Source organism: Hemibagrus wyckioides, linkage group LG05 (genome assembly GCF_019097595.1).
Source record: "Hemibagrus wyckioides isolate EC202008001 linkage group LG05, SWU_Hwy_1.0, whole genome shotgun sequence".
NCBI classification, from domain to species: domain Eukaryota; kingdom Metazoa; phylum Chordata; class Actinopteri; order Siluriformes; family Bagridae; genus Hemibagrus; species Hemibagrus wyckioides.
Window position 1 is genome coordinate 6,412,895 of NC_080714.1, and position 14,477 is coordinate 6,427,371.

At 42.3% G+C, this 14,477-nt stretch overlaps 1 protein-coding gene across 1 annotated transcript in view; it reads right to left on the reverse strand.

Moving 5' to 3' along the window:
• The window catches only part of pdlim2 (PDZ and LIM domain 2 (mystique)), a 62,072-nt gene that overhangs the window by 25,493 nt on the left and 22,102 nt on the right, over positions 1 to 14,477 (reverse strand). Inside the window, exons 4-6 of the mRNA XM_058389930.1 lie at positions 8,577 to 8,646; positions 7,400 to 7,545; positions 4,800 to 4,869 (exon numbers count right to left, since the gene is read on the reverse strand). Of these exons, the coding sequence (XP_058245913.1) occupies positions 4,800 to 4,869; positions 7,400 to 7,545; positions 8,577 to 8,646 (286 nt within the window). The remainder of the gene's footprint in view (positions 1 to 4,799; positions 4,870 to 7,399; positions 7,546 to 8,576; positions 8,647 to 14,477) is intronic.

The following is a 14,477-nucleotide window of genomic DNA, read 5'->3' on the forward strand; positions in this document are numbered from 1 at the left end:
ATAAACCAGATATTACTGTTCTTGACATTTTGTCTGAAATATCACGTTATAGTTATATTTATATATATCAGTAAGTGACTGAAACAGAACTTACCACAGTCATGGTAAGGGTTTTTATAAAGCTGTAACAGGAATTGTGTAATAGTTTCCCCTAACCAATTAAATAATGAAACAATACATAGTCAGCTGAAAGGGAGCACAGAGAGCGCTGACACACTCCTTTTAAACCAGAAATGCTGCGTCAATGCTAAATCGCTGCACGGCAAAGCTAAATGAACTGGTCATTATCTGAGCCTCTCTTTCTTTTCCTTTACCTGGATCTAAATGACGCAGCAGCAAACAAGTGTCCACAAACCACAGTGCTATGCCTTGAATGTGTTTAAAGCAAAAGCAGGAACGATTCTGTAGTTTAACGGAGCACTAAAACAAGCTCTGCTTCGATTAGACAGCGAGGTAGAGGACGTCGAGGCTAATGAAAGCAAACAGAAAGAGACAAAGAGACGGTTAGAGAGATCAAGAGAGAAAAAGCGAGTGATTGTGCGTGTTGGGACAGGCGGACTGGTACAAAGGCCACCTCTGTGTCCCTGATGCTTTTGGGTCATGGGTGAGAGAAGGGGGTGAGAGAAGGGGGAGAGAACTGAGAAGGGTTAAAAGGGAGGGAGGGAGGGGACAAGGACAAAGAGAGTGTAAAAGGATGAGAGAGAATGAGAGAGAGAGAGAGAGAGAGAGAGGCAGATAGAAGGTGAACAAGAGAAAGAGCAAAGGAGACAGCTAGAGAGAGAGAGAAAGAGAGAGAGAGAGAGACAGTGAGAGTGAGAGAGAGGGAATTGAGATTAACAGAAACAGACAGGGGAAGAGAGAGAAACAGAGAGACAGGGAAGTGAGAAAGCGAGAGATATTTAGAAAGTGAGGGAGAGAGAGACAGAGGAAGACAGAGTGAAGGATAGCCCCCCCTCACACATCTCCACCAGTCTGTGGTACACAAGGAACAGCCTGTGCTTCAGATGGACGGGAAAGCCAACACCACACACCCAGAGTGCTTTGCATCAGAGCCTCCATTGTACGTGCCACTTTTCTCAGGACACACTACACCCTGCGAGGCAGCACTGATGGATACTCCCTCTTTATCCCGCTCTCCGGCTGACTCTCTCTATCTTAGCCAGCGACGCCTGCGTCTTAAAATGGATGTTTTCCTGCTTTACCCGCTACGTCTCTGCTTAAAGAGCAAGTGAATGGAAAAGTCTAGAATGTGCTCCTTCTGTACCTGATACCGATGTGAACACAATGTCTCCCAGTATACCGAGAACACAGTGAGAGAATCACAGGCTAGGATACACACTGTGCGTGTGTGTGTAAGCATGAGACAAAGAGAGAGAGAGAGAGAGAGAGAGAGAAAGAGAGAGAGATAGAGAGCACAAGAAAGATCGAGAGAGAGAGAGAGAGAGAGAGAGAGGAAAAGATAGCAAGAGACAGAGATGGCGAGTGAGAGAGAGAGAGCAATAGAGATAGCAAGAGATATATATATATATATAGAGAGAGAGAGAGAGAGAGAGAGAGAGATCCCATGCTGGACCTGATCTAGCACCGAAGGCCTCGCCAAACATCATGTCGCTTTTTCATCAAGCAGAAACCACACAGCACCTCGTGAATTCTGGGAAGTGGGTGGCTGGATCTCTCTCGTGTCTCTGAGCTGCAGGAATACACGGTGCTTTCCCCCCCGAACTGTACGGCCAAACCACAATCAAGAAAACGGATGAGGGAGCACATTTTACAGATTTATTACAGGATTTTAAACGAAGGCAAAATCTACAGAGAACACAGTTTACAACACACACACAATTTCTCCCTCTCACAAAATTATGGACACGCTCCATCCCACCCTTAAAAAAAAAAAAAAAAAAAAAAAAAAAATGGAGAAAGAAAATGTTCATTGCAGTGGGGCAAAATAAAAGCCCAAATATGTGTGCAAAGTGCTCCCTGAAGAAAAGGGAGGAAAGACAGAAAAAGAAAAAAAGATAGATGATGGGATTCTAATTGAGGATGAAAAATGAGGGGAATGGGCGAACGGATCTTCAGAAGTATGCAAGAGAAATGTTTGTCCCCTCTCAGGCACCACGCAGAGCGCGCCTCTTCCCCTTTTCGGCCTTCCCCTGAGTACATGCGAGCTCGTCTTGACCCACGGGGTGCACGGCTCCTCGCATTCCTCCTGATAATGAAGACTGAACACACAGAGTCACGCTCGTGACAAGCGCCCGTCACTATGAGCTGCTTTTTAGCATGCCATTTCTTTTTTATTGTTATTCCTCTGTTTTAATGATGAGAGAGGAATGACAGCAATGTTGTTGATGGAGGGATTCTGAAGAGGGTGCTGACCCTCGTTGGGACGGACAGTAAATTGTGCAGTAATTGTACAGGGAGCTCAGATTTACTGCAAGACCCAGGTCTGGATTAATAGCCACCGAGATGAAGGTTACGGTCCACAGCATTTATAAACATTCCTACTGCAACACACATCTCAGCGTTTGTGTAACTGGGAACGTTTTGGTGCAAATAATTATATCTTTAGTTGTTGAACCAGACAACTATGTTTTTAAAGAGAGTAAACAAGAGTCTTTTGGTATGTAGCTACTTTTAAAATTCTCCTTTTCATGGTAGAGTGTTGCACCTTGACGTTGTATCTATAGAGCTGACCACCACCTGCTGCACTGCACACGTCAGAGAGGTCAGTAGAATGGTTTATACCAAGGGTCCACAGATGACCGACTATCTCTCCATACTAATAAAAAAAAAAAAAAAAAAAAAAAACAGACTATGGAGCTAGTTTCCTGTAAGTAACAACCCACTTTAGGTTAAACTAAAAAAATAATAAATAAATAAAACAAAACAGCAAGTGATTTCTGTGCCCCGTCAATAAAAGAGGCTTGATGAGAAAGGCCAGACGGTTTCGAGGTTCCAGAAAGGTTACACTAACTCAAATAACCACTCTTTACAATCATGGTGAGCAGGAAAGCATCACAGGATGCAAAACACATCAAGCTTTATGGCAGATACGCTAAAACAGCAGAAAAGCACAGCTGAGTTTACTCAAGATGTCAACCAGGAAACGTGAATCTTTGAGATCTCACCAGGTTTGGTGACCCCACTGAGATGCTTTTCTGCTCACCACGGTTATAACTGCAAAGCTTGAAGCACTTTCCCTTTCTGACCCCAGGATTGTTGGTTGGATGTTTTTTGCATCATTCTGCGTAAAAACACCAGAGACTGGTGCGTGAAAAATCCTGAGCAGTTTCTGAAATTCTCAAAACACCACATCTGGCAGCAACAATCATCAAAGCCACCCGAGATCACATGTTTTCTCCATTTCAATGCTGTGAACATTAACTGAAGACCTGTATCTGAACTGCGCTGAGGAAAGATACGAAAATATTATTGACCCCTTCCTTCACGCAGCTTGTTCAGGTTACTAGTTGAGCATCACATGTCAATATCCTAAAGAGCTTGGACGGACACACACACACACGCTGGAGTGATGTAGAATCCTCCCATGACCATTCGGAACGGCCGTCTCACAGTTTCAGCCAGGGAATAGTGACTTCTCCGAGTTTAATAAGCCGTGTCACAGAGTGTATGTTTATCCAACGTCCACAGCATTTCGAACATGACTGGAATGCTATCAGCCATCAAAGGGCCCTGCTTGTTTTTTCCTGTTCTGTCAGCTGTCTTGAGCAGACTTCTGTGGGAGTCAGGCTGATGGGGAATAGCTCGCATATCTCAAAATGGATTTTCCCACAACATAATTCACTCTATTTTAACTTCCTCTCGTCCTGCACTGAACATGCACCCTTCTCTCCTCTAGCTTGTACAGGGAGCTTATTAGCTTTACTCGACAAACGGTTAATATTTTAATGTCAATTATGCATTTTGGAGGCGCTCCGAAACAGAACGAATTCATTGTTTCCCTTCGTATAATTGCCCTCTTCCTCACATTGATCTTTTGAATTAACCGCTTTCAGCTTGCCAGTCTGATGAAATGACCTTTCTAAACTTTATAGATGCACCACCCCTGTGGAGCGGGGTACGTAATAAAGTTAGTATTTTTATTTTCTATGCATTCGTGGTTTCCAAAGCCCTGGCGGAGCTGAATTATCTAGGAACACTTAAACCTTGAGGTCATATGCAGATAAAGATCATACAGGACTACAAGATGATTACATGTCTGGGACATTAATTTTTTATTCATAGTTGCTGGACCATTAGGTTAGTGGTCAATGGCATTTTTCTTCCTTCCCATACAGCAGTCAGAGAAAGAGAATTCCCTGCTTGCTTTGGTATGTTTGTTTAAACTCAATGCTGTAACTATAGTGTATGTACTACTCGCTCTGTGTCGTCCCCTTTATTAAAACACTTAAATCAGCTAACTAGCCTTTCATGCTTTATTACATTACGTTATCCATTACTTTTCAGCCTAGTTAGGATTTCCAGACAGCCAAAACATGGGAGTGGGCAACTTTCATGGGAGCTTTCACTTACCTGGTGGGCTACATAATGGATTTATGACTCGTTCATAATTCATGTGAAATGCAGTCCATTTACAAACATACAAAAAGCCGTCTCGGCTGCACTGAGGCATTAATCAAAATGTCAGACGAACTTGATTTGTAATGAAAAGTAATGAATGGATTTTGAAATCTTAAAATGGGCCATTTGTACATGTCATGCATTTCAGTTCTGGCATTAGCCTTAAGGTGAAACGTGTATTAGCTTGGCATTAGATGCATGGACACTAGCACAGGTCTTACCTGAGAAAGTTGCCTGGACAGTCTGTGGCTGGAAATTTTCTCTTCAGAAGACCAGGAATGGAAAACGGGGCTAAAAGAGAAAATAACATCATGCTTAACATCATATCTTTTAAAGGAAAACTGGAGCTGAAGTGAAACAGATTGTTTGTGCGTAAATAAAATACTACGTCTGGGTTTATTTCGGGCACAACGACCGAACAAAAGTACATAACTGGAAAAGAAAGTTATTAACTTGGCCAAGTCTCCTGTCAGAATGTTTAGTAGAGAGATCCTAGACTTCTACAACACCCATGACATTATAAAAGCCACATGACAGCCAGCGAAGCCCGGAGGTGTGAATCGGTGTGAAAATTGTCGAGGTAATCGATGTCCATGGTGGTTAATTGGGGATTCAGCTCTATTTCTGTAGCACCGGCTGCTAAAACTGAACTACGTCTGACTTATCTGTATCTTATTACATGATCCCTAATCTCTCAGTAAATCACATCAAACATGTCTCACTCTCAAGTACTGACATGTGGAATGTGTCTAAGTCCCTCTGAAGCTCTCCAAAAGTAGCACTGTGTGTAAGATGAGAAGAGAATGAGAGAGAGAGAGAGAGAGAGAGAGAGAGAGAGAGACGGACATACAGAGAGAGAGACGAACATACAGAGAGAGAGAGAGAGAGATGGACAGAAAGAAACCGAGAGACAAAGAGAGAGACAAACAGATACACACATTGAGACAGAGAGACAACAAAACAGACAGAATGACACACAGTCAGCGAGATAGATAAACAGTCAGACAGAGAGGTGAGAGCAAGATAGAAAGGCAGCATCAGACAGAGAGAGAGAGAGGCGCAGACTGAAACATTTGTGAGATTACAAAGAAATCTTGAGAGGAACCAGACTCAAACTGGAACTACTCCTCTTCTGAGTGAGACGTGATGGAGGGATAAATCAGATACACGTGTAGAAGGGTAAAGGTAGATAGCAATAATGGGGTTCTGTATGAGCAGATTTTAAACAAGGGATGATTTACAAAACCAGTTAAACCTGGGTTAACTTAGCTATCTGGTGAAAGATCTGTGAATAGATAATAATGAGTCTGTACACACGATGGCTACATTACATCCTTTCTCAGATGAAGCTTAAATCGGTGGAATGTTGGATGCTACAGATGCCAGGATTTTGACCTAAAAAAATGAACTAGTAAACTAGTCTTGGATGAAGGCATGGTGGTTTCCAGTCAGGCCTGTACACCGCACTGCCGTCGCCTCCCGTGTGAAAATCCAGCACGCGGGCACCATGTCAAAATCGTTAGGAGGTCTTTTAAAAACGGAGGGCGTGATGAGTAGGGGGCTTTTATTTTTGGCACGGAGTATCCAAGGCCTAACGCATGCAGATTAGTGCCATATGCAATCTCATTTATCTCAATTATTGTCAATAACTGTGCACCATCATTTGGTACCCACTGAGGGGACCTGACTGTGCAGCAACATGTTCTCACGACTGCTTCCGCTGCTGGATTCTCGTTCACTAATGGCACCGTCTTCATGACATATGCTAGCTACACCGTAGGGGTTTAGGGGGTGATTTCGGGGGGCCTAGGCACCCCCACCTCCCCCACCCCAACCTCATATGCACACTTGTATCAATCTTAAAAATAAACCTAGAGCTTTCTAAACTTTCTGGATTGTCCACAATGTTGTTGTTTTTTTTTTTGTTACTTTGGTGGAAATCCCAACCCAACATTATCGATATTATTAGATTTATTACTGTTTTTTTATGGTTTTTGGTCAGAATGAGACCTGGAACTCAAAAAACAAGTCGGTCTGTAAATAACGTCGATGTGGTCCTATTGTGTTCCGTCAGTGGAAAATTCATGAATAAAAAGCTTTACAGCTCTGATAAATAGCAAAATAATATTTTGCGAGGGGGGGGGGGCTGGCTTAATATTTGAATAGCTGGATTTTGTTCCTGAAATAAATCTGTACCAAGGGGTCAGTGGAATAAATGACAGAGTGAGCTGAAATTTCACTTGAGAACCGAAAACTAGCACAGAATCACGGAATTGCATTAGCGCTTTAAGCAGTATTTCCATTTCACTGCAGCTAGAATAAATATGTTTAGTATATTTTAATCTCTTTACTTCATCTCCTCGTAACAGTGGCTAAGATGACGTTTGGGGAAATTGAGCGCACATCAAGATAGCAGGCTCTATGTAACTTGAAGCATATTTTCCTAAGTTTGCTCGGTTACTGAAAAACGGTCTTGTTTATACAGCTCAGAACTCATTGAGGTAATTACAGTTATGAAGCATTAATCACAGACATATCGGCAGCATATTTGACCAAGCAACGTGTGGCTGCCTTCCAGATTCCTGTGATATTAATCTTACGAGGGGGGGGGGGGGGGGGGGGGGGTTAAATTTGACAGAGAAGTAAATTAACAGGAAATAATTAGCAATAGACATAGACTGGTGTTAAACGAGCTACACTTTCCCATAGCCTAGAAATAGTGTGGCTCAAGTTTATAACCCTGGCCAATATATCCTTCTTATTTTACTAACTCAGATATGTGTATGGCTATATGAATAGCGGCAGTGTGTTGTGTTTCTACCTCTTCGTGGTGGGTGTGATCCTGCCCCCCTTGCGCCCAGGGCTGGAGGGCGGTTCTGGAGAGTATGGGCCTGGAGAGAAAGATGTAGGGCTGGAGATGGAGTACTCTCTGTAGTTCTGGTTCTCATCTCGCACATGCAGGGTTTCCTACAGGAGCAAGGGGATCAGAACTGCGTCACAAATAAGTGACGAACCCTTGATGACAAAACTTTTTGGATTTGTTTGCATAGCTTTCGATATAGCGTTTACATCATAAATCATATCATACAGAATCCGTGAACATTAGCGCTAACATTTATACTGCTTTTCTTCCCTTCCTTGCTGCTCTTCATCCTCCTCCTGTTACAACACCTGCTGACCATTTAACGACATTATCAGCTTTCTTTCATTTTCAACTTCCTTGGACATGCGGAGATTTGACAATACACACAAGACCAAAAAAAAAAGGAAAGAAGGTGAATCTCATATTACTACATTTCATTTCAGCTCCTACTGACAGTCTATAAGTCACAGCTCAACAGGTAGTGGTCCATCTTCCTTCCTTAATGTGAAGCAGACCTTCTCTTGTGCTGTGCAAAAATCTAATCCGAGTCGATAATAATATCCCCGGGAACGAACCTCTGAGGGCTAGCCAAAAAAACTTATATATATATATATATATATATATATATATATATATATATATATATATATATATATATCCAAGACGCATCATTCTCGGCTCTTTCATAAGGACAGTGAATGAATACAAGAATAAATCACTGATAGAAAATAGACAGTAATGTAAGCTATATAAAAACTATTAAATTAACTAGATGAAATACGAGTGAGGATTGACGTCGCAAATATTTTTCTGGTAACGTGTACAGCCAGTGTGGCTTTTTTAGGACAAATCCTAGGCTCTGGTTCCTCTGCCTCGTGTCACATAACAAAACAGGCCTTCTAAACCCTGCACTTTAGATTCCTGATTGCCAAACCAGCCATTTCTAAATAGCTTTTACACAAGGATGCAATCTGTGACGGACGTTTCAATAAAACAGAATGCGGCTTGGATTCGCAAGACTTCAAAACGTTTCATATGCTTGTTTTCTAAATTTAGAGTTTATTTTGGCTGTAAAAGAGATTTTGTCAAATCACAAATCAAGGGCAGCCAGTGGATCTCCCTGGATTACACTGACCTGGAAACGGCCCACCAGTTGGTCTGTGGAATTGATCCCATTGGTCTGACCGGGACTTGAAGGGGGTGGCCTGTAGAGAGAAAGATGACAAATTTATGAGTCAGGCCGTCTAAAGAACACTCAAAATATTCTTTAAAAATGGCTACATTTTCAGTGTCATCTAACAAATCTTTCCATAACCAGCTACTGACTGACCATATGCCCAAACAATAAGCTTTAGAGACTTTCCATGATGCTTTTGCTTAAGTGGTAACTTTCCCGTCTGACCTCTCAGGCTCCAAATGACCCACAAAGAAAGGCATATTTAAGGCGGTGTGGAAAAGGTCGATGAACTGAAATTAAGTGAATTGAATCAGACATAGGAAAGACAACACGGGCTTCTCTGAGCCGCCGACACAACAGTGAAGGAGTGTGTGCAAATGTTTATTTGCCTTAAAGTTAATCGCCGGGCTTCTACAGCACAAAAAGCCTTTTTTGGTTTCTCAAGGAAAGTTTGCTGCACAAGGGCACGATTCAGCATCCAGCAGACCTGGAGCGATTTTGTTGAACCACAGATCTCCGTTTATCGTTCAGAGACCGAGTGTGTTTTCAGTAGATGTAGGTGATATGGCAAAAATGCATCAGATCACTTTCTTGCAAACATTCTAAATGCTATACAGAAACAGTCCAACATTACTCAAGGAAAAGTACAAAAGTAAAACAAGTCGTACAAAAAAATCCATTGCAACATCCAATTAGCAATTCGACAGTTGACGGTCAACCCTCCGAGGAGTTCGAGAAACAGTAGCTGCGACCAATTTTCCAGGTGATCATGGAAAAACACATCTTGGACTCGGTATGTGGGATTTTCCCCAACGTAGCCGTCTAGTTTAAGAGCTTCTGAAACGTGCACTTCATCAAGAGTACTTCAAGCTGCCAGAGAGTGTAATGGGCCTGAGAAATGGAGGGCTCTCTCCAAATCGTGCCACTTTTAATGAGACATTTTACTGCAGCGCACCTGAAAAAAAGTCAAAGCTTGAACTTTAATCAAACCTTATAATACTCCTGACAGTTAAAAAACAGCCTCAGTTTCACAAGCACAAACACAAAAAACTCCTCCGTCCCACCCACTGAAACTTCCACCTTCAGTCATTGTCAGGGTGAGGAGGAGCTGTGGACGTGGAAACTGCAGAAGGCCAGTCATCTTCCTGACTGGAAAATAAATACATAAAATAAAGTCATATCTGTAAAGATGGTTTGGGTTTCGAATAATACTCTTGTTGGAAGTTGAGAACATTCTAGGACAAACGTGAGGGGGGGAGGTTCTTCTGGGGTATCTATAGAACTTCTCATCACGTATTTATGAGTGAAGATTGACTGAATTGCATGGTGTTGATGTTTTTGTCAGCTTGAACAAGGATTTCCTGTGTGGTTGACCATCTAATTTGTAAACTAATGACTCAGCGCAACACATGGCATGATGAGTCTCCAGTTAACCAAATAAAGAGCAAGCTTGTCTGTTTGCTAAACCTTGTGGTGGTGAAGATGAAATGCATCAGGTTTTAGTAGTGAATGATCGGTGTGCAGAAAGGGGGTGGGGTTGTGTTGCTATACAATGAATATAATTACAACAAACAATTGTGTTGGAACGAAAGAAAAACAAAAAAACATGCACAGTGATTTCCCAAGAGCAAAAACTTTATCTGACCACTGCAAAACAAATGCATGTCATGGTGCCTCAATGATATGATAAGCCTATAAGCGCACATAATTAGCGCACTCGCCATCTTCATTAGACATTAACCTTTAACTTCTGAACTTGCAGATAGATGACCAGTAATGACAGGTCAAGGCTGGAGGATACACTGATCCTGCACAACAGGGAAGCACCAGAAGGAAGAGCTGCCATAAATTCAAATGTTTCTCAATGGCACATTGGTTTAAAACCTGCTCCGTGATTTAGAGCAGGACAACGAGCTAATGCTCACCATGTGCTTGGAAATCACACATGGAATGCGCCAAAAAAAAAAAAAAAGGGGGTCAGGTCAGTGATGTACGACAAATCACGCTGCCAAAACCAACCAAATACAGCCATGAACCACAGATGAGCACAAAGATCTCAACTTTCTTGGTCACTGAAGACAATTTGCACTGAATCCATGATGATTTCGGATTTTGTAATAAACAGTGTGATGTGCTCTCCATGTCAGTACATGTGACCTTCAACAACAGACCAGTGAAAATAAACTCCAACACTTGCATCGTCAATCTGTGCAATAAACACATAAACAGAAAGATTTTTCAAAGTCAGCTTAAGGCAATAAAAATATATTTAGTTCATTCTTTTACTAATGTTTTTGTTGTCTTATAGTGTCCTTCTATTGATGGCCTTCAGACAAAACCTGAACACTTAGCGTTCTGCCACTGCCATGTTTCTGGTGTCATATTATACTGTTGTTAATCAACTTACGACCAAAGAATACTTTTACGATGTGCGATTTCTGACTGCAGAAATCATGCATTGTTCAGCCGCCTTTATACATACCAGAAGATCACATAGCCGGATATTCAAAATGGACCATAATGAAAAACTGCAGGGCTTCAAACTCCAGCTGCCCTTTTCACTTGACTCCGAGGTTGTCAGTGTTAAGATTATCATGGCCCTCTACAGTGTGACATCATCGATCGTAGAAAAGGTCTGGGGAAAATCTGAAACAGGGAGCCAGCTGTGACAACAGAGATGTGAGCTAATGAGCTAATGTGTTCTTTGCCTTTAGACAGTAAAGCTGCAGTTATTCCGAGAGAGAGAGAGAGAGAGAGAGAGGGGTCTGGGACTTGTCAGCACTAGGACATTTCCTATATTGCTAATGACTGAACCATCTTTAATTTCCGTTCTTTGTCTCTCCAACATTTTTTACAAAACGTCCCCAACACAACCATAAGCCAGACTAACCTGAGATAATCAGACGACATGATATATAATTTGTCTTCAAATAACTGACAAAAACAGATCATGAATGAACTATGACTCTAAAATCCCTCTGAGTAACGAAGACACCTATATACTGTTGCGCCAAAGCAGGTGAATGCCCTGCAAAGGCATTTGAAACCGGCATTTTCCTTCATACCTGCTTCTCCCCCATGAACCCCAAGGGGGAACCGAGCATGAGAGCATCTGTGAAGAGGCGAGAGCGTGAAACAGATAGAGCAGGAATGAGGGAGAGCGTAAAAAGCACATGCTCTCTGGTGAAACATCAAAGCTCGCAGCTCAGACGCAGCTGCCTCTGTGGACAGGCTCCATTAATACTCCACTCCATGGAACGGTGCGGCCAGTCTGCTTATCTGCACCATTAGAGACGGAGCTCTTTACATAGTCCAGCTGCTGAAACAGGTGGGATTAGACCGCTTTTAATGTGAAGTATTCCACGGCATCCGTCATCCGGGTCAAGGATTTGTAACGGTCCTGGGTGCTGATTTTGGCACTTATTCCTTTGTTGTTTAATTAATCGTGTTTTGTTGGAAATGACCTGACTGATGAGTGCTTAAATAAAAGAACTTGGCTGAAGGTCCTCAACTTTCCACAGTGGCTATGTGAGGTGATGGAAATGCCTTGTGTCGCTGAGGACAGATGTCTCGACCAAACAAAGGCCGCACGAACGAGGCGGGACGTTTTAGGGGAGCGAAGGTTAAACACACACAGTGGGAAAATATGCAGCGTGAGAGTTTTAAAGGCTTTTAAATCCTGTCGGAGAATAACAGGAGACGTACCTACAACAAACTCCTATTATTATTGCTCTGATTGCAGCTGACTGTGCAAATTTAGTGAATGGAATCAAAACCTCTGATCAGCTCTAAGCATCTCTGATGTCAACAGGAGCAAATATCCCACTACATCTGGCATGTTAGCTAAGTCTAGAGAGCAAAACCATCACCTTTAGCCGCTTCAAGTGTGTGTAATTTCACCACATTATTTTATCTAAGGTTTGCTCTCCAGCCTGTCAAACAATTTAGCCATCAACAGACTGGCATTAGCTTGCTATCTAAACCCAAACGTTTTTTTTACAACTGTCCCTGTACAAAAATTTATCAAAATAGAACAAGTAAAATAAACTAGGATGAAATAAGAGAGATTAATAAGGAAATGTGCTGCACAGTAAAGTGGGAAGCTCTACAATGTAAAATAAATAGAGGAAAATAGAGCAGGCTGATATCTTGATATGAATGTAATGAATATGAATATTGCATTGTTATGAAGTGTGTATAAACGGGTGGATCAGACGAGTAGATATGAAAAGCCTTCTTCATACAGATTGCCTTTTAAAATAAAAAGTATTAGCCCGGAATGTTTAATGCTACTTTTGATAATATTTCTACAAGTTTCTGTGGAGTGATTGAAGTGGATACTGTTACGCTCATTGAACGGCCAAGCTGACCTTGAACATCATGATACACATGCAGACAGAGGACTGTTGAAGAATTGAGAACATCACACCTCTCTCGTTTTCAGTCAGCAGATGGAAGTTACTGTTAATACTGATAGGCACTTGAGAAAGTAGCACTGGCAAAGCAATAGAGTCGGCCAGTGAGACTCACACATACACACACATACAGCACTGGAGTGCAACTGTCCATGGTGTGTTGTTTCTGGCCTGGACAGAGACGTGAGGTCAGCGTGGAAAAATCCGCTTGCAGCGATTGAACGGGCGTGTTTGTACGCCCTTCAGCTTACACTTCGGATTCTTCGCCCTCACAATAGACGTGTGTTTTTGTACAGATACATATGGAATGCGTCTGGAGGAACAAAGGTGTACGTGGGCATTAGGTTTTGAATACCAGGAGGAAGGCCAATGTATGGACTTTACATACAAGTTCAATGTGAAAAAGGAAAACAAACAAAGCAAAGGACAGCTCTATAAAAGTGTCAAAGAACCCGAGAGGCCAGGAGGTCTCCGATTGTTCTCGTTCCTGGGCGGAGTAACGGTAGAGCAGGGGTCTTTATACACAAAAACGCTGTGTATGTACAGTGATTAGTGTTCTCATTCAAACACCACGGAGCACGCTGCAAAGCTGCCTGGTTCACAGGGATGCCTCACATAACTTCGAGAAAGCATGTTCAGCCTTTCCTGAATGGTAGAACAGGCATGCCATAGGGAGAGGCCTACAAAAACAGGGTGTTTAAAAGGTGACTAAACTGGATAAAAACAAACAGATATACAATAGGCAATGTCAGAACAGCATTAGGAAAGAAAACACTAGTCAAATACCTGAATATAGGTGTGATGTGTATCGTAATCTCTGGTATTTATTCATATCATCACTTGTATATGCTCACTCTCCTAGTTAAGAAAGTGAATTTGCATACTCTGATGTTATTTTATTTCCAGGCCCACTAACCTTCATTCATTTCGCATAAGCGTTCCAACCCTGGAGTCCACTACTATGAGGTATTGTGCACAAATACGCCATGTCTTTTCCTCCCAATAAAATGGAAGATGAGCCAATCAATCTACACCGATTACACATTATGACCACCTGCCTAATATTGTGTTGTTCCCCCTTTTTCTGCCAAAACAGCCCTGACCCGTCCTGCACTGTGTATTCTGACCCCTTTCTATCAGAAAATTCTTCGGCAATTTGAGCAACAGTAGCTTGTCTGTTGGCTCGGATCACACGGGCCAGCCTTCGCTCCCCACATACATCATTGAGCCTTGGCCGCCCATGACCCTGTCGCCGGTTCACCACTGTTCCTTCCTCAGACTACTTTTGATAGATACTGACCACTGCAGACCGGGAACACCCCACAAGAGCTGCAGTTGATCTGCAGTTGAGATGCTCTGATCCAGTCGTCTAGCCATGTCAATTTGACCCTTGTCAAATTCTCAAATCCTTACGCTTCCGCATTTTTCCACCCGGAAGCCACGC